This window comes from Tamandua tetradactyla, chromosome 2, assembly GCF_023851605.1.
Source record: "Tamandua tetradactyla isolate mTamTet1 chromosome 2, mTamTet1.pri, whole genome shotgun sequence".
In the NCBI taxonomy this organism is placed as follows: domain Eukaryota; kingdom Metazoa; phylum Chordata; class Mammalia; order Pilosa; family Myrmecophagidae; genus Tamandua; species Tamandua tetradactyla.
Window position 1 is genome coordinate 132908941 of NC_135328.1, and position 20511 is coordinate 132929451.

The following is a 20511-nucleotide window of genomic DNA, read 5'->3' on the forward strand; positions in this document are numbered from 1 at the left end:
CAGTTTCACGTCTGGGGCTGGGGGGGTTGGCGAGGCAAGCTTAGTCCAGTGCTCCACCTCGCATGGCAGCTCTCGAGGACAGCACTGGAATCCTGAAAAGCCGGGTGCTGCTGGGGAGCTGGGGGGGCAGGCAGGGGCAGGTGGGGGCTGCGGCCTCTTTGGGGGAGCTCGGCAGGCTGCTGGAGGGAGAGGATGCCCAGGCAGTTCCTTCGGGCCAGAGATGAGAACAGGAGTGAGTGGGCAGGAGTGGGGCTCTTGGGTAGCAGAAGGTTCTGGAACAGGGCACAGTTCCCGGCCCTCTGCGATTCTCCTACCTGAGCCTCGGCTTGCCTCATTGAGATTGCACAACACAGCATAAACCGCTCAGGGTGTTTGGGGAGCCCGGAAAGGCTCGGTGGGTGAGGTGTCAGGCTGCTCCTGGTGGGGGGCTCCCCTACCCCTCCTCTCTCGGCTGACCAAGATCCTTCTCTGGGCTGCCATCTGGGTATGGCCAGAAGACCTGGGCCAGAGGCCGGGCACCCCAGGCGGTCCTGCCCTGGCCCCCTCCGGCCTGGCGTCTTCAGACCAGGGGAGCTGTGATTTATGAAACGGCAATGCTGAGCATCCAGGGCCCCTGTAATGAACTGCCTCACAAAAGGACACACAGCCACTTAACCGAGGTCCTTTGGGGGACAGGGAGGAGGAGTTGAAGGCACCATCCGTCACCCTCTCCCTCCCCTGGAGGTTGTGCAGCATTCTGCTGAAGTGGCCAAACAGAGCAGGATCTGTTACTGTGCCCAGAAACCACCAAAGTGCCTCACTTGCCCTTTTATGGGAGGCAGCTTGGATGCAGGAAAGCAGAGACTGACCCAGAGGGCACTGGTGGCTGGTTCCAGCTCCACCATGGGTCAAAGAGTTTAGCATGGAAAGACTCTCTCATGGGAGTGGTGGCTGGGCACTGTGTGGGAGCTTTATAGTATTGTTAACCCTCACAGCACCAGTCCCATTTCACAGAAGAGGAAACTGAGGGTCAGGGAGGCCCAAGTCACACCTCCACTAAGTGGCTGAACCGGGCTTATCACGCAGGTCCGACTCCAGGGCCTGGTTTGCTCTCCCCTTGCCTGGGGGTGAAAAGTCCACAACCCCATGGCGCTGGCACCCAGCTCTTCGCCGAGATTGTTGCCGTCTCCTTGCCATCATGTCTTTCTGCAGTGGTGATATTTGTTGTGAGGGTTTCCCTTTAGGTGGGTGAAAATATCTGTTTACTCTGCAGTGGAACAATTTCCCCAGGCAGATCTCTAACTAGCTAAATGCCCTGTCCTGCCTCTGTTGGCAGGGATGACACCCACGGTGATGCACGAGCCACTCTGTGGGGAAATGTTTAAGTAACACCCGTACCCATCATACACCAACACAGATCCCCCTGGGCAGGGTGGGAGCTGTGGGGGGTCGCCTGGGGCTGCCTGGGCCTGCAGCCAGCCCAGCAGGTAGGAAGGGCAGAGAACAGGTGGGTTGGGCATGGAGAGGGCTTTTGGGACAATGGATGCTGGACCACCAATGTGGGTTCCTCCTCTGTGTCCATGGGGTGTGGATGAGGCCATGGTCAGCCCTTTCCTGGGCAGGTCACCAGGGAACTTTCCCAGGACCCTCTCAGCCATGTTGGGGTCTCCAAGTCTGGAGAGGGCACTGGGCTAAGCCATGTCTCAGGTGGGGTCTTGGCTGGGCCCCTTCCTCCTTGGGACACAGAGCTGTTTCAGGGGGGTCTTCACAGAATGTGAGGGCTGTGATAGCACAGGGGGTGGGGCAAAGAGGGGGATGGGTGGTTCAACCTTTGCCCCCACCAATGCTGACCACAGCAGGGCCGGCAGGACTCTGCCCCTGGCTGGCTGGACACTGCGGGGCAGGCTCTTCCAGTGTGGAGGTGATTTCAGGTAAGGGCTGCAGACTCCATTCACCCTGCAGGGGAGGACCAGGTGGGAAACTGAAGCACCACCTCCAGGCCGTTTGCCCAAAGACCTCTTGAGTTCTTGCTCTCAAGCTCTCCCTGTCTCAAGCTGAACCCGCTCTATCAAGGGCTGACTTGTGTTCCCCCAAAAGCTATGCTCACAACCTACCCCTGACACGTACATATGAATGGGACCTTATCCCTTATGTGGAAGTGAAGTTTCTGTAGCTGTAATCAAGTAAAGGTGAGCTCACACTGGATTAAGGGGGCCCTAAATCCAATGACCGGTGTCCCTATAGGAAGAGTTGGAGACACACAGAGAAGAAGGCTGTGTACCGACAGAGTGATGCAGCAAATGTCAGCGGGAGCCTTGACCCATGGAGACCTTGAGTTTGAACATCTCATCTCCAGGACTGTGAGATAGTAAATTTCTGTGGCTTCAGCCCCACAGCTTGCGGTGCTTTGTCACAGTGGCCCCAGCACATGGATATACGCTCCTTCACACGGGTTGTTCCTCCTCCTGAGACCGCCCCCCCCCCCCCCTTGGTAAGACCCCTCTCCAGCTACTCAGTTTCCTGGGAACCTGGGAGTCATCTGACCTCTCCCGACACCTCGATTCAATCAGGCACCAAAATACAGCATCGGAGCCACTGGACTCTCACTTTCTAGCCATCCTTTCCTGACCTGGCTGCGCCGAATGCCGTGTTTTCACCCACAGCACACGTCCACGCGCGCTGCACAGACGGCCTCCCCCTAGCCCACCCCTTGGTGCTGGAAATGTTTGATTCAGAAATTAATGAGGCTTCCCAGTGCTTCCAGGAAAGATCAGCCTCCCCCGTCTCCAAGCTGCAGAGTCCTCCGTGACTAATTCGGCATGAGCTCAGGTCTCCTGACAGGCGGCTCGGCTGGGGAATAAGTTAAACGCTTCTAAAGCCCAGTGGGTCTCAGATAAGGGAGGAGGAGACCAGCCAGCCGTTCGGAAGGTTTAGTTTCTCGCCTTCCTAGCTCTGGCACTTTATTTTTAGTCTCTGGGGGAGGTTGCATGGCGCTCTGCTCACTCCACAGACATTTTTGGGGAGCCAAAATCGAGGCCTCGGTTGTGCTGTTGCCCAGGGGAGTATAGCCAGTCACCTTCCTGCAGCAGCACTATCTGTCTCTCCCTCTACACAGCCGTCCGTCTGTCTGGGCCTGTCTGGTACCCCTTGGTCATTTTCTCAAATTGCTTCCTGATAGTGTTTCCTGCCAGCTCCTTGGAGGTGGGTGGTCCCCCCACCCCGGGGCTTGGTGCTGACCTGGGCACAGAGGGGTGGGCAGGCACAGGACTTGCTGATGGGCATCAAGAGGGGGTGCAGGCATTAACGAGGGTGGACGCCTGCCCACAGTGGCCCCAGCGACATGCCCCGCCCCCGCCCCTACCATATCCCACCCGGTGAGGAAGGCACACCTGGAAGCGCACGGCCGAGGACTTGTTGCAGTGCATGGAGATGGGGGCGAAGCCGTAGAGGGCTCTGAGCACATCGCGGTTGAACGAATTCCAGGGAACAGCGGCAAACTGCTGCTGGACCGAGGCCTGCGGGCAGGTGCAGATGTCCTCACTGTTGAACCTGGTGGGGCTGTGTGGGCAGGAACAGACCAGCCTGAAGGGGGCACTAGGGGAGAGGGGGGGCCTAAAAGCATGGGGGACGCCTCTCTGCTGCAGGGCAGTGGTCTTAGGCTGCCTCCTCTCCAGCCCACTGCATCTGTGGCCCTCTTCCATTCTAGCCGTGGCTAATGGGCTTCATCTCTGATGGTTGAAGATGTGTGCTCAGAGGGCTGGGCTGAGGGGGCTTCTCAGGCCAAGTCAAGGCTCAGCAGGTGAACTGCGTGGGGATTGATTAGTGATGTCTGCCACAGGTGCCTCAAGGGGAAGCGAGGGCATGCTTGCCACTCGGCCTGGATTCCTCACCTTCACCCAGCCACATAAGATCTGGGCCCATGGGGGGCTCACTGGCCATCCCCCGGGGCAGAAGTCCATGCCCCCTCCCACAGCACTCACCTATTCACGAGATGGAAGTACTTCTGCAGGAAGCCAGGGTCCACAGCGCTCTTGCAGAGTTCCAGCTGTGTCTGGGGGTAGTAGTGCACGTAGTTGACACACATCTCCTCCAGGATCCCGAAGCCCCCCTGAGAGATGGAGAAGGCGCCCCCTGAATTGGAGCCCCCTCAAAGGACGTGTTCAGTCCTGACCCCCAGTGCTTGTGAAGGGGGCCTTATTTGGAAATCAAGTCTTTGCAGCTGATGTCAAATTAGGATGACGTCCTCCTGACTGAGGGTGGGGCCTCAATCCAATGACTCGGGGTCCTTACAAGAGAAAGGAAGGAAATCAGGACCCACATGGAGCTGCTGAGGGAGGCAGAGGCCAGGGCAGTGCAGCCACAAGCCACGGAGGGCTGGGGATGGTGGAGGGGCCTGGAAGCTACAAGAGGGAAGTGAGGAGTTTCCCTACAGGTTTCAGAGGGTGTGGCATTTGACTTGGAATTTCTGGCCTTAAACCACCCTGTCTGTGGCAAGAAAGACCACAACTGTCTACCCTGAGGGACAGAGCATGAACAAGCCAGTGTCCCTGTCCCCTGGACTCCTGCCCCTGACAGAAGGACAAGACAATAAGCAATCCCCTGACACGTTCACACTGAAAATCATGAATAAAGATAAAGCAGAATAAGTGGGTGGGGCATTAGCGTGCCCATTTTATGGATACAGAAACCGAGTCCCAGAGATGGCAAAGGGACAAGCTCTGCAGTTGCCCAAAAGTCAGCAGCCAACCCTGAGTGGACACAGCCTCCTGGCAGTGAGTGGGGGCCTAAGACTGCCAGGGAGATCCCTTCCATTGCTGGTGCTGATGGTCCGGGAATAGTTGACTTGCCCTCTTGGAGGAGCAAGAAATCCTCCCGGCTGCCCCTGGCGGCACACCCTGGGCAGTGGCCTGGTGGCCTGGGCTGACTTACCACGGTGGCCCGCTCCCTGTCCTGTGTGCTGTATGTGCAGGAAGTTATGAGCACGTCCCCCTGGAACCAACAGACGCTGTTCGCTCCTGCCCCTGCATCCCTGGCCTACACCCATCCCAGGTGTGGGGGGACCTCAGGTGTCCTTCCAGCCCCAAGAAACCCACAGAGGTTCCTGCACCCAAGGTCCAATGTGAGCCGCAGTCTGGGTGTCCCAGGGGTAATAAGCTTGTGACTCAGTGGCCTGTGGCTGGGGGCAGCTGGCCTTTGGTCAGTCCCCACCTGGGCCTGAGTTTTCCTTCCTGAAAGTGCTCAGGTGCATAGCTCAGCTTATGAGGCCAGAGAACACACCTGCCTTCCTGGGGTCACCTGGGAGCCCCACCACGAGGCCACCCCACCCCTGCCTTGCACAGCCAGCTTCCAAAGGGGTTTTGCAAAGCCCCTCCCCTGCCCCCTGCTCACTCTCTCCCTCTCCTTCTGGGGCAGGTGGTCCCCCAACCCCTGCCTCCCCAGTGGATCCCTCACCCAGGCTGCCCTCTGTCCTGGCACTCACTGGATGGATGGACACGACTTTCTTCAACATGCAGATCTCCTGGGGGTGGAGAGAGAAGGGAGTGGGTAGATTTCAGACCCCACCTTCAACTTTGTCTCCCTCTTTCCTCCCCAGAGCCGGGGGCTCCCTGACCCTCCCGGGACTCTGGGTTTCGTCCCAGCCATTCAGTTGGAAGCCAGGGGTGGCCTCTGGCCAGGAAGGCATTGGAACCAGATGGTGGGCGTCCAAGACGCAGGGTCAAAAGTTGCCAGATGCCTGCCAGGTCCCCGAAATCCAGTGCCAGCGCCCACCATTAGATCAAATGCCAAAGCGGGGGAGGTCCGGCTACCCCGCGGGCTCCTCTGGCGTCTCAGCCCCGGGAAGGGGGTTTGCTGTCAGCCCCTGGAGCTGATTGATTGCGAGTCAATGTGTGCTGGGCAGGCGCACAGCCCCCTTCTCGCTTCAGCCCGGAGGAGAATTTGCCTAATGAGCCAAAGACGGGGAAGTTTAAGCAGACAGCTGGCAAGACAAACCCTGCTCAGCTCCAGAGAGAGAGAAACATCCTCAACATCATCACAAAGCAGCAGCGATCACGGGCCCAGCCTTATAGGCAGGCAGACCCATGTTGGGGGTCCCCGCTATGCACCTGTGACCTCAAGTCTCCCTGCTATGGGACGGGGACGATGGCCCTCGCTGGCAGGTCCCTGCAAGAAGTGTAGGCATGGTACGGGGGACGCGCCATGAAATAACCCTGCCATATGGAGAGAACTGGGGATCAACCACAAGAGGCACGGTGCCATGGGGGTGTTTCTGTGGCCTTGGGGAGGGTCCCCCAGCCGTGACCCTACCTGGAAGTGCGGGCTGTAGTGACTGTCCCTGTTCACAATCTCCCTCTCCCGGCCGTCCCGGGCCAGCACGGTGACCACCTTCCTGTCCGTCAGGTGTGTGTGCAGCTGCGAGGCGAAGATATGGATGCCAGAGGGCGGCAGGGCCTGGGGGGCGAGAAGAGGCAGGGTCAGGGGCTCACCGCAGACACCCCCCGCCCTGGGGAGGCCTCCCCGAGACAGATGCACTCTGCAGCTGCTGCAGATGGATCAGATTCATCCTTCGGTTGTCCAGCAGCATGGTCAGGCCAGGCCCTGGAGGACAGAGCACAGAGCTGCCCAGATGTGCGGGACCCACCCTCATCCCCCGGTCCAGGGGCCGCCATCCAGGGGCGACAAGCAGCACAAGAAACAGGCTGTGTCTCCACGCAGTCACCTTAACCATTTTCAGCCTCACGTCACCTGTGAGGCAGCCGGGCAGGCGTCCTCTCTGCTGCCCCCAGACCCTTGCTTCGTAGCCCCCACCAGGACCACCACGTGGCATGTGGACGTGTTCCAGAAAATGGAAGTTTCCCCTGGCCTGATGCTAATTTTTTTAGATAGAAAACTTCCTAAACAATGCATGGTGGACTTCCGTCCCTAAGAAATTGGGGCTGCTTCTGTAGGACCCAGCCCCTCCCTTGGCCGTCCATGGCATCTCTGCCCCCTCGCATCACTGCAGACGTGGTGACCGCTGGCAAGACAAACCCTGATCCATTTTCATCATCTCGAGGGAGAAACTTATTCTCAACCTCATCACAGAGCAGTGGTGGTTGCAGGTCCAGCCTTAGAGGCGGGGGGACCTGTGTTGGGGGCGACGGCCTTCTGGGGGGGAGGTCCCTGCGACAAGTACAGGCACATTATGGGGGACACAGGCCCTCACGCCATGAAATAGCCCCCGTGATGTAAAAAGAACCCCCGGAAATCATAACAGAAAGACAAATGCCACAGTGGAAAAATGGTATGCGCGGCTATTCGAAGCAAACAGATGAAAAGATCTGCCAGCTTTGCGAGTACCCACATCAAACAACATTAATATCTTTTCCTCCAAAATGATTGAGAGAAGGTGGCAGATTGGTGGATGGTTCTGGGGGACTTGTCACCTTCTGTATTCCACGTGTGGAAACTGTGACCGTGAGATACTAATGTCCAAGTTAGATAGGAGAGTGAAAATGTATGTCCAGTTTGCACAGCAATTTCACTTCTAGAAATCTGCCCAATAGGAATATTTTCCCACGGGTACTAGGGAGGCATGTGTGCAAGGCTTGTCCCTACAAACTTCTCTCTGCGGACCTGCAACCTCAAGTCTCCCTGCTGTGGGACGGGGACGATGGTCCTCACTGGCAGGTCCCTGCGAGAAGTGTAGGCATGGTACCGGGGACGCGCCTGCCATGCAGAAAGAACTGGGAGTCAACCACAAGAGGCACGGTGCAGAGGGGGTGTTTCCATGGCCCTGGGGAGGGACCCCAGCCGTGACCCTACCTGGGAGTGCTGTAATGACAGCCCCCCGATTTCCCAGAAATAGGGGGCAAGTCAATGCAGGCCAGGCCTGGGATGCGTCGGGCAACATGCCTTGGGCACAGAATTGTGGGAGCCCCTCACCCCTCAACCCAGGAGCCAAGCCCCCGACTTGGCTACAGACTCTAACGTTGACCGTACTGGCCCCACGTGATAGCGGGTCGCCGGCCGCACCCGCCCCGCGTGAGAGTGAATACATCCTAAGATTTTGCACCCACTCTCGGCACTTGCTTTCTGTGCTCTCTTCCTGGCTCTGGTTAAATACATATAAAAACCCAACCTGTGGAATGCTGTAGCAGTTCAAGGCGAGTCATGGGACAAACACGCACTATTCAGCTTGTTTAAACAGACACGCGCACACACATACCAGGAAACCATGTATTTCCATTACCTATAAGGACACATAGGCAAAAGGAGAACATTCTGGAAGGACACAAAATAAGTACCTGGCTATCCCAGGCAGTGGGGAGAGGGCTCTGTGGGTGAAAAGCAGGTTCTCTGTGGTGGCGGAGCCCACATTTTTAGTGGTGAGCGCATTTTACATGTACCATAGGTGCTTACGTGTTTTTGAACATCACACGTGGGATGGCAGGGAGCCACGCCTCTTGCAGGAAGGAAGGTCCCGAGGCAGAGCTGCACCCAGCAGGGGGGCTTGAGGTCCCCCCGCCCCACCCTGGCCGTGCCCGGGCCCCGCTCACCAGCTGGGTGCACTTGTCCGTGCAGTAGCCGGTCAGGACGAAGGCGGGCTCCCGCGGGGGGATGGCCATCACGGGTGTGTAGACCAGGCCCAGCTCCATGATGGCCGCGTCGTGACGCCGTAGCGTGGCCGTGTAGTACAGGCGGATGCCCGAGGAGTCGCGCCGGCCTGCAGGAAGACGGCGGGGTGAGAGGGGCCTGTCCCACAGCAGCCCGGTTCGCGCCCGGGGAGGGTGAGCTGCTGCTCCCACGCAGACCGCGCCTGAGGCTGGGAAAACGGGAGAAAGGCCGGTGACGAAAATCGTCCGCTGGGTTTGGGTGGAAGAGAGACCTGAGAGGACGCGCCTGGGTTCTCCTCTCAGACTGCTCTGTGGACATTTTAGTTCCTTCCTCCACCCGCACAGAAACCTAAGCTGGAGAAGGAGCCGTGGGACTCTGTGGCTGCGGTCCGGCAAGGGGGGCCGGGGAGCGCCCCACGGGCAGCCCAGTGCGTAGAGAAGTCACGGCCCCAGAACCACGCGTGAGGACGGGGCTGGTGCCTGCCTGCCTGCCTGCGGGCCAGGGGGACGTGGAGGAGGCGCGTCCTCCATGTGAGCTCCCGCTTCTGCTGTTTGGGTTCTGTCCTGCAGGCTCGTGGGCAGCCCGCATGTCCAGTTCCCAAGCCAGCCTCAGGGAGGGCCAGAGCAGGGGCGCAGGCTGCCTGGACATGGGCCGGCCGTAAAGGGTTTCGGCCCTGGACTCACAGCCTGGGCCCCACGTGGTCAGCACGCCCTGGGTGCTCTAGGAGGAGGTGCTGTCCACACTCAGGAGGCCAGATGGGACTCCTGCTAGAGCCAGCATTGGGGCTCCCGCCCAAGGGGGAGATGGTGTAACGTGGCTGCACTTCTTGCTATTTGCTACGTACGGAGCCCATCGAGCTCCCCAGTCAGGACTCCCCGCGGTCACATAAGGGTGATGGTCAGAGGTCCAGAGATTGGGGTGCAGGGGAGAACCCCACCATCTTCAGGCTTCCGGAGGGCCCTCTCTCCCCTGCCCTGCCTGAAAGGTCACCGCCCAGAGCGCAGTCCCAAGGCACAGGGCCTCCGGGGAAACGCGCGGTTGGGGTGGAAGCTGGAAAAACACAGCCCGGACAGCAGGGAGGGGCTCGGTGCCTCTGAAGCCCACGCGGGGAAGGGGGCTCGGCTGCCAGCAACAAGGAATTTGAACTCTTGGCCAGCAAAGAGTTTTAGTCCACACAGGCAAGTCTTCTGATAAAGATGATGTGAAAAGAGTCAGATAAGAATTTCCAGTCACAAGAAAGAGCTAAACATGTACAGGAAAAAAAACCCCAGCTTGCCCAGACGCTGTGGTCTGCGGGCAGAGCTCACCTCGGGGCAGGAGCTGGGGGTGACTGACCTTTCGTGAGCCTCGCCATCTTTCCTACAACATCCATGTTTGCCCTTTTCAGTAAAGCAAACAACAAATGAAGAGAGGTATGGATAATCACATCTTGCTCTGGGGCCAGAAATTGTTCAAACTTCACAGCGATTCTGCCTGGTCAGTTGTCAGCCCATTGCACAGATGGGCAAACTGAGGCTCAGACCCTGAGCTAAAGACCCGTCCCAAGGTAACATGGCTGGGAGGAGGCCAAGCCAGGGTAGAATCCAGGGCTGGCTCACTGGGGGCTGTAAGCATTTTTGTGGAGGCAGGGGGTACTCACGGCTCACTTGTTCTAAGATAAAGGCATGAACATCCCACCTTGCCTTCTGCCTTCCCCTCACCCACCTCCATCTCCCATACAACATCCAAACTCAAACAGCTCCTGTATCTCTGGGCTGGTTACAGCAGAGGATAATAATAAAAAAAGAGGCAATTGGTTTAAATTCAGATGGGAATTAAATAATGAAATAATTGTGGAATCTCGATATTTATAGAAAGCAGCCCATCTCAAGATTTGTGAAGTGGCAGGAACGTCCTTATATTTGGCAATGGATCCCTAAATACAGCCGGATAATCAGAAAGAGACAGACCTCTCCAACGCTTAAGGAGTTTTCAAAAAACCCATTTGCTTTCAGGTTTTAAATGAGCAATAAATCTTGTATCATGCTAAGGCCCAAGCTGGCTTATACCCTGCTCCGTGCAGAGAGCAGATAATTCCAACGGTGGCAGAAAGTATTACTTATGCAGCCAGGGGAAAAATTACATCCCAGCCTGCATCGAGCTGGGGCTTTTGTGTGCCTGAGTTTCCCAGTCTCCCAGCAGCTGTAGGAGGTGAGAAAACAGGGGCAGAGGGTACCATCCCTCATCTGGGGTCACGCAGCCAGACCAGAGCTGATGTGTTTGTCTATCAGGCTCTTTCTGCCCCTGTTTACACAACTAACGATAAGTGTCATTAAAAAAGGGAGCAAGAGGAGGAAGCACTGACAGCGTATAGTGGGAGAAGCTAGTGTAACAGACAGGTGGAAATATTTTCAGTTGATGATACGGTGTCAATGAGCATTGCCACCCTGAATACTGGCTCTGATTGTGCCACCTTCAGGCACAGGGTGATCCAGCAGCTTGGCTGTCTGCCCCCAGCCCCCCTTCCCATCCCTTATGCTGCAGCCAAACCAGACCACCTGTCTTTCCTGGACATCCTCTCTGCTTTCCCATTTCTTATCTTTGCATAGCCTGTCCCTTCTACCTGGAATGGCACCGGTGGCTCACCTTATGAAATTCCTCCCTCTCCTCAGAGACCCAGCTGGAACGCTACTGCACTGCCACCCCGTGCCATTTGGTCTCCTCTGACACATCCTCACACTTGACTTGTGTCTTTATGTCTCTCTCTTAAGGTCCTAGTCCCTTCTTACCTCGTATACACACATGTACACTCCTTCAGAAGTTCAGGTGCGTCTTACTTGTGTTGAGGGTTCCCTCTGAGCCTCAGCAAACACGAACCCTTTTTAAGAATGTCCCAGATGCTTCACACAGGGTAAACAGGAGTGCCCCCTGTCCCCAGGCACCTCCGAGCAAAACCGGCCAACATGGACTGTCATCTGCTCCCCAAACAACTCAGTGCCCTCATCTGATGCAGTGGAGGTGGGGGGCCATTCTAGTATCTGGGCCCAGGGCAGCTGGGAAAAGGTGTGCCACCCTGTTCAGTGCTGAACAAACACCAGTCCTGCCTCTGGTGCCCGGGGCAGACATTGCTAATCTATTACCGCACCATCCTGCTGGGCCCAGGGCAGTGTCCTGGAAAAGAATCTAGCTGACACAGCAGAGCTGAGGGTCAGCTAGAGGGGCCCAGGGAACAAAGCTTGCCTGCCACCCCTGACACACACGTGTGCTGGGGTGGGGTGGGTGGAGGAGCATCCAGAACGCATGCTCTCTCACTCTAAATGAAGAACATGCATGCCCTGTTGTAATGTGCTTTGAGATGAAGGAGGGAAGCTCACAGCCAGATATGCCCCAACAGGGCCGGGGCTTTCCCCTCCCCTGAGGTCAGCCCTGGGGGCGACACCCACCACCAGTCAGGGGCAAACATCAGGGAGGGATGTCCGGGGGGCCTCTGTGGGAGGACCCTTACTGACTCTGGAACAGGTGTCCCAGCCCAGTCTGCTCTGGGGTGGGCAGGGCTGCAGTGTGTGGGTGCTGGGGGGCCCTGCCAGGGAGGAGAAGGCGGTCAGGGGTGGGGGTGGCTGAAGCTTCCCGGCGACGTCCCCTCCATGGTCCTTGAATCACTGTTAAGACCCCTAAGAGCTGTCCCACTCTGCCTGGGATGAACAGGTGGGAGGAGGCAGCTGCATTGGCCCTGACTGGTCCAACACCTAAGGATCAGTGGTCCGAGAGGCAGGGCAGTGGCTTTGGCATCAGGCCGGCCTTGCTGGGTTCCAGTTCAGACTGAGCATCGCAAGGCTGGGGGGCTGGGGTCAGAGGGTGAAGCAGAGCCAGGATTCCCAGTCTCTGGCCCCGACTGGCTCTGTGGCCATGTGGCTGCAGCCGCTGAGTGTGGCTCATGCCGGGAGGCAGCAGCGAGCACGAGAGGATGCTGCCCTCGGGGACTGCCATGGCCCGGGAGGATGGAGAGTGAGCGAGGCATGTGGGAGGGGTACCTGGCGCCGATGGGGGCCCAGTCCCCACGGAGTGAGCAGAGGCAAGGCACCAACGTGGCCTAGGCCCAAGGGTTCTTTGATGGAGGAAATGGAGGCCAGGCCCGGAAACACCCCTCAGGGCTCCCCTACCTTGTATCTTCAGAGGATTGTGGTAGTGAACCTCTAAACGGAGATATCTGGAGGACCCGGCACCCCCAAAAGGAAGGCCAGCTTCCTCTGGGTAGTAAAAAGCCTGCAGAATGGAGGAGAGGAAGGAGCTTCAGGCACTGGGGAACAAGGGCCCAGGCAGAGAGAATTGGGGGCAACGAGAGGTGTGCTCCGTGCTGGTCCAACCTGAGACCTGGTGTGCACGTAGGAGGGCAGCCGAGGCAGAGCGAGGCTCTCCCTGCAGCCGGGCAGCTCACACTGTCCCACGGGGACACTCAGGGCCCACAGGTGGGAATGCCAGGTCTGACCCCCAAGTCCCTCCCACTGCCCAGGACAGATGGGCGGACAGCAGAAGAAATCCAGCTAGGGGAAGCCCCGTGGATGCCCACAAAATACACAAGCACGCAGGCCATGTGCATGTGGCTGGAGAAGTGACAGAGGGGCTGTAGGTCCTCAGACCTCAACCCCAGCTCCATGCACGTGGGGAGTGGCTGGAGGAGAAGCTGGGAAACAAGTGTAGAGAGGTGGAGCCCCAGAGGCCCGCAGAGGCCTGGCCGGGGACGGCGCGGGGAGCACCCACCTTGGCGCCCAGGGCCCAGGCGGCCAGAGCATGACGGCAGCGGTTGAGGTGCTCTGGCTTCATCTTGGAGTCGCAGGGCCCGCTGAAGCGGGGGACACTCTCGAACTCGGCCGCACACTGGAAGACCTCCATGTGGTGCACCAGAGCCTCGTTGCCCTCCGTGACGACCGACTCGTACTGCAGGGGTGACCCCGTGAATCTGGGGGCTGATGCCTACCTCCCCCGCCCACCCTGCTCCAGCCCCCCAGCTCCACTCCCCTGCAGGCCTCATTGCCCTCCGTGACGACCAGCTTGTACTGCAGGGGTGACCCTGTGAGTCTGGGGGCTGATGCCCACCCTCCCCCACCCACCCTGCTCCAGCCCCCCAGCTCCACTCCCCTGCAGGGCCTCAGCTGGACCGCCTGTGAGATGAGAGGTTTGAGCAAGGCAGCTGTCAGGGTGCTTCTGGGGCTCGGGGCTTTGAGAGTTAAGTCGCCGACTAGGGGCTGGGTGGAATCTGCTAGAAGGCCATGGAGAGCCCCGGGACAAAGGAGAGAAGCCAGATAGGCCATTTCCAGATAAGGCGGGACCAGGAGGCAGCTGTCCTCGTATGAACTTGGCCGGGGCCAGACGAGGCCATCAGGTCCTCTGCAGCTGCACCAGGAACGCAGCACAGCTCAGAATTAGAGTGTGAGCTCGGACAAGCCAGGGGTGGCTGCAAGTGCCTCCTGCCCCTTCTTGCAGATGACTTTGGGCACAACAGGAGACCTGGTCCTGGACTCTACATGGTGACCAAGTGGGCAAGCAGATAGCATCCAGTGAATACTGGGTGGGGGTTTTAGAGCAGTTGAGTCCTGAGTTGAGTTGGTTTTGAATAAAGGGAGGCGGTGACCTGACAGACCCGGCTTTCCTATGAGAAATGGAGGTGTCAGTGGCTGTGTCCAGGTAGAGAGACTGGGAGCATGGAGTCCCTGGAGGTGGGGTCATCAGGGGAGTAGGGGTATGACTTCCATAGGAGATTAGGGAAGGCCGTCAACAAGACATCTGGTCAACCAGGACCATGGACAGTCCCCCAGGGTCTTGAGGTGCCTGAACTGAGGTGGCCAGCTCTGGGGGAAGGCAGAGCTGGAACGAAGACCTGGGACCCTCCCCACCCCACCCCCGATACCATGACTATGTGATGCTGGGAGAAGCCTTCTGGAAGCTCGGCAATGTAGCACCAGTACGTGGTCTCCTGGCTGGAGATCAGGACATCAGGGGCGTGGATCTCCATGGTGTGCAGATCGGGAGGCAGGGCAGGGACGGGGAGGTCAGGCTTCAGCAGCTGCACCCTCTGCAGCCCTGTGCATAGGCGAGACGTATTGATGGCCTCCAGGGACGGGAACGGCTGTTCCAGAAGCCCGTACACCAGGTGGACGGTGCCGTCCTGTGGCCAAACACAGGGTCCAGTCACTCACCTGCCATGGCCACCAGGTGTGAGGCACTGGCCCACCCACGCCTGGCTTGCCTGGCCCCCGTCTTGGCCAATGGCGAGGTCTTTGAGGCTCCTGGTGGATGGAACTGGGGGTCAAGCCCAGGCCGACTGCCCCCGGAATCCGCAGCTTGGACCAGGCATCAGGCATATTTTTATCTTTCTCGAGAAGCCTCAGTGCCACGTACTTTTCATCTGTTCACCTAGCGATGGGGTCAGCCCCTCAGGCCAGGTCAGCAGCCTCCCAAGGCATCAGTGGCCACATGGGGATTGAAAAGAATCTCCCCGAGTCTTCTCGAGCCGGGAGGGCGTGTCGGCGACCTCAGCATCAAGGGCTCTGCTGTCCAACACGGTTGCCCCCAGCCCCGCGTGGTGATTCCAAATGAGAACTTCAGGTCTTCAGGGGCACTGGACACCCTCGGATTGCTCAGTAGCCACGGGTGGTATTAGGCAGTGCAGACAGAGAAAGCTTCCATCATCCCAGATGTTCCATCAGCCTGTGCTGAAGGCCAGAGACAGAGACCCACCGGGCCGGGAGGCTGGGGCAGGCTCTCCGCCTGCTGCCGAGGACAGAGCCCACAGCCATTAGGGACTATGGCCTGGAAACGCCGTGCACGGTGTGGTGGCCCCGGCGAATGCATGTGTGCCTGTTTATTTTCATGGCGGGTGACTAATTTGTTCTCTGGGTTTGTGGCCACACAAACGTGGGCACCCCAGCTCAAGCTGGCTCAGTGCTGCTTGCCCTGCCATGTACTTGGGGGTGAACCCTCTTGGGTGGCCCTCACCTTGTCCCTGGAGGAGGGGTGGTCAGGTGAAGAGGGGAGGACTTTGGTGAGCTGATCCGACCCCAGCTCTTCCAGTACCATGCCCAGGGGACCTGGGCAAGGCCATGCCTTCCCTGAACTCAATTTCAGCATCTGGAAAGCTGCTGTCCCATGTCCCTGACTTACTGTCAGACGGTACGAGATGACAGATGAGAGCATGTGCTAGAAATTCAACAGAATTTAGTCTTCACGGACAAGGTTGGTTGTTTTTCCCTCAGTGTGGGTTTTGGAGCAGCACAAGAAGCCTACGGGTGTTGGGGAGTGCTGTAGGCGTGAACTCCCAGACAAGCTAGGCAGGTCTTAAGGTCATCTTATTCCACGTCCCCATTTCACATCCGGGCAGACTGAGGCCCTGACTGGGGGAAAGGACTGCCCAGCTTCACAGCGAGCTGGACCCAGGTCTAGGCCAGGAAAGCTGGGTCTCCTGGGCTTTTTCCAGAATAGAGAGGTCCATGCTGGCCCACACTCTCTCTGACGTGTGGGGCCACCACCCACCTCAATGAAGTAATCCTTGGGGTCACAGGTTCTAAAGGGTCTCTTGAAGAGCAGGTACAGGCCTTCCGGGGTCTTCTGTGCCTGCAGCAGCTGGTAATCCTGCTGAGAGTCCAGGTGGAGCTGCCCCCTCTGATCGCTCCAGGCATCCTGCAGAGACAAGAGCAGGGCTCCCGACGCATGGGGCCAGGAGTTGGGCAGGAGCAGCTGCTGCCTTCACGGAAGGGCGCCAGGCTCACCCACCAGCTGGGCTGGGGACCTGCTCTGCCCCACTCCCTGCAGGGCCTGGATTCTGTGCCCGCCCTGGGGGCTTGTGCGCTTTCTGGGCCTGGGTCCGCCAGGAGGCAGCCGAGCTGCGCTCTGGGCTCTGCTCACGTGCTCTGCGGCCTTGAGCCATGCGCTCACTCCTCAGCTGGCCCGGCTGCCTCATGCGTGGACTCTCAGGCCTCTGGGATAGGACCCAGGACTCTGCTGCTAAGAACCTGCCGGAAGGTTATTCTTGTGCATTACATACACATCCCTTTTCAGTTCATGGTGTATTGGAGTGACCACAGGGAAACACCTGAAACTGTCGAGCTGTGCTCCAGAAGCCTGGATTCTTGAAGACAGTTGTGTAACTATTTAGCTTTTACAATGTGACCGTGTGATTGTGAGAACCTTGTGTCTGATGCTCTTTTATCCAGGGTATGGACAGATGAGTAAAAATATGGGTAAAAATAAACAAATAATAGAGGGGTCAAAGATTAAAATAAATTGGGTAGATGGAAATACTAGTGGTCAATGAGAGGGAGGGGTAAGGGGTATGGGATGTATGAGTTATTTCTTTTTCTTTTTCTTTCTTTTTCTGGAGTGATGTAAATGTTCTAAAGATGATGAATACACAACATTGTGATGATATTTTGAGCCATTGATTATATACCATGTGTGTGGACTATATGTGTATGAAGATTTCTCAAAAAAAAATCTAAAGAAAAAACACTTTAAGACTGCCTGGAGGCAATGTCTGGGGAGCAGCTATGCTTCGTGCCTGGAGCAGGTGGCCCTACTTTTTTAGAAGGGATCCCCTAAAATAGTCTGGAGGCCTCTTCTCCAGATTTACTTCCTAAGAAGTTGATTCCTCAGGGTCATCATTCTTGAGTCAAAGCAACCATCTGCCGTAGTCGGGCACCCTAAGCGGAAGTTGGGATCTGGGCCATGTCCCCTTCTAGCTCTAAAACTGCAGCCCCCGCTGGCCAGTGACTTCACTTTTTCTTCGTGTATTCCACACTCTCAGACCTCCGTGCATTTGCTCATGAAGAGCTTGTTATGGAAAATGTATTCCCAGCGCCATGCACTAAATTCCTGCCAGATGCATCTCAACTCAAATCCGCACAAAGCCTTCCTTATTCCCCCCAAACAAGCCTTCTAGTCTCAAGGCCTTTCTGACTCAGGGTCAGCCACTTCCTCTTTACCTGTAAGTGGAAATAACAAAGGGGATCCAGAGGGAAGGAGCAGAGGCTGGTGTGAGCAATGTCAGAAATGCGGGTGGTGGGTCCCTTGGTCCAGCTTTTGGACACAGACAGACCCGAATTCTAATTTTAACACTGACACTTCATGATTGCGGGCCTTTAGGTGGTTTTCTGCACTCTCTGAGTCTCAGATTCTTTATTTGTGAAATAAATACACGAATTCCTAAAAGAAGAAGAAGAATTCTACCAGAAAGCTTCTGATGTTTCACCACGATTGCAACAGGAGCCTCAGATAAATACTACTGCTCATACCCCCCATGGAAAGGATGCTCAGAGCTCAGGGACTCTCAGACGGGAGATACTGAGACAGGACCGGGTTGGGGTGAGGCAAGCGAGGCAGTGGGTGTGCAGAGCGCACCAGCCCTGCACCTGTGTGGCCTGGAGGGTGAGCATTGTACTAAGGAGCGCATCCTGGGCATCACACCCACCTCACCCTAGTCCCGGTCTTGCTTGGAGATGGGTAAACTGGGTCCCAGGGAAGGAAACAGACCCGATGCCTTTCCCAGGGTATTAGTCAGTGGCAGACCAAGGGCGGGAGCTGGGCCACCTGCTCCCTCTTCCCTCCACCCCAGCCCCCTCCCTGCACGTGCTCCTTGGGTTCAGTCGACTCAGTACACCACTGGAAAGAGGAGGACCCAGGTACACAAGCTGTAAGGGTGGGGGAAGGAATCTTCTAGAAAACCAGAACCCCCTTCTGCTTCAGGAATGCCACAAACCTTTTTCCTTAAGGTGCTTTATTATTATTATTATTATTTTAAAAACTTTCCATCCAGGCCAAGCCACATTTTCTGCATTTCCTTGAGAAAGAAAAGAAATCTGCCAAACATTGACAAAATTTTCCCTAGAGGAGAACAGCACCCTGGAAACCCACCTGGGGCCACTGCTGGTTTGCAGAAGGGCTAATTTTAATCATAGGCAGAAAGCTAGCTGGTGCTATTTCAGCTGGAAATCTAGAATGTATTTGTTGAACATATTGCTAAGGGAGGAAAACCAAGGCTGACATTTGTTTTCATAGGAATTTGTTGTGCAAATTAACCTGGCCACGTATGGGAAAGCGTTGCCCCCTCGGTTTCTGCAGCAGGGGAGGGCAAAGGGAGGTAAAGCTGTTTGAAAAGGAACAGACACGTGCAGACTTCGGGACCCTCCTGTGCCAAGGCTTTTACGGAGCCCCTGGGGACCCCACTTACCTGGAAAAAGAGCCCCTCCACTCAGGCTTAAGGAATCACCCCTGACTTTGGACAAGCCCTCTCATTGTCTGAACCTGGTGTCGTCGTCAGAGGCCCTGGTCGGGTGGGGCCCCTGGGGAACAGGGCAGGGGCCGGGGCTCCCCTGGCATGGGGTAGGGGCTGCCCCTCCTCTGGGTCCTCCATCCAGCCTGCCCTTTGAGGCGAGAGTGGAGGGGAACTTGAAGGAAGGGAGGGGCGAGCCGGGTGAACTGGCTTGGGCGCTGCTCCAGGGCAGGCCTCCTTCACGCCTGGGCGTCTGCACCCATTAGGTTCACCCACGGGTGTGAGCAGAAGCTGCGTGTGCCGCATCCCTGTTGTGGGAAGGGTGGCGCACGTCATGTCTGGCCATGCACAACCATAAAGCACATGGTGGAGGGAGTGGGTCCTGGAGATAGGTGCTGTGTGCCAACGGGGAACCTGGGGTGCGCGCGTGTGCATGTGTGTGCCTATATGTGAGCGTCTGCATCTGGCAATCTGCTGTGTTGTGTGTCTCTCTCGGTGGGTGGCTTGTTGTGTGCGTGTGTGTGTGTGTGTCTGCTCTTTCTGTGGGTGGCTGGTTGTGTTTCTGTGGGTGGCTGGTTGTGTGCGTGTGTGTGTGTGTCTGCTCTTTCGGTGGGTCGCTTGTTGTGCATGTGTGTGTGTGTCTCTCGGTGGGTGGCTGGTTGTGTGTGTGTGTGTGCATTGTCTCTCTCTCAGTGGGTGGTTGGTTGTGTGTGTGTGTGCGTGTGTGTGCACTGTCTGCTCTCTCAGTGGCGGGGGCATCAGGGACATGGTGTATGTGCACGACATGTGTCTTTCCCGTGAGGCCGTGCATCTTGGGTGTGCTGGGCCCCAGGACTGACCATGTTTATTTGGGGGCAGGCCTCCCTGTTTTGCCCCCCGGCCAGCATCCTGAAGATGGAAAGAGCCTTGCTTAGGTCCGAGTCAAGCTAAAGTCCGGGGAGCCGGGAGAAGACGTCGGAAAACCTCTCTCTGCTGGGTGGGGGAGGGCCAGGGTGGAAGGAAGGTCACGTGGAGGTTGGTGGGGGGCCTGCGTGGGAGAGCCGCAAGGGGGACACCTTACCCCAAAATAGGCCGTGTCCCCGTTGGTCCAGAGCAGAGCACGACGAGGCCGGCATTCTCCAGCTCGCCGCGGTCGGACATCCCGAACAGGAGCCCGGCCTGGGGCTCGTGGACCGGCAGCTGGAAGTGGACCGTCTCCTGGGCATAGCTGACATTCCAGGACAGCTCCAGGCTTCCCTCGGGATCCAGAGGGATGTGGTAGGGGAAGGGGTCGGCGGCTGGGGCCCAGCCCTGCAGCGCGGCCACCAGGATGACCAGGAGGACGGCCACCGCCGTGCCATACATGGAGATGTCCTCGCACGTGCTCGGGCTGGGGAAGCCGGGCCAGCTCCACGGGTGGCTGGGGCCTCCATGGCTGGGCAGCCCTGGCCCGGCCTGGCCATTTATGCCCTGGCCCCCACCAGGGAGGTGGCCCTGCATCCTACTAATCACATTTGTCTGGTGGGAATTCAATTGTCCGGGTGACCTCCCAGCAGCCAGTGCCCTGGGGCCAAACGCTTTGCCACCTTCCTGCCGCCCTAATTGGCCTAATGAGGCCTGGACATCGGTGGGGGGGGTCCGGCCAGGCTTGGCAGATGTCAGCCCCTCACCAGCACCCCGGAGGGCTTGTGGGTCCTCCCCCGCTCACCGGTGGGGAG

General features: G+C 57.7%; 1 protein-coding gene across 1 annotated transcript; it reads right to left on the reverse strand.

The window, feature by feature from the left end:
- Positions 1–909: 909 nt before the first annotated feature.
- On the reverse strand, positions 910–20182 carry DBH (dopamine beta-hydroxylase). The gene is given in 13 exon segments (XM_077135822.1): positions 910–1935; positions 3369–3528; positions 3960–4087; positions 4909–4968; positions 5459–5497; positions 6286–6429; positions 8517–8683; positions 12714–12816; positions 13312–13488; positions 14459–14716; positions 16081–16227; positions 19875–19907; positions 19910–20182. Coding segments are annotated over 13 exon segments (1797 nt in total). The 5' UTR covers positions 20159–20182; the 3' UTR covers positions 910–1803.
- Positions 20183–20511: the final 329 nt, after the last annotated feature.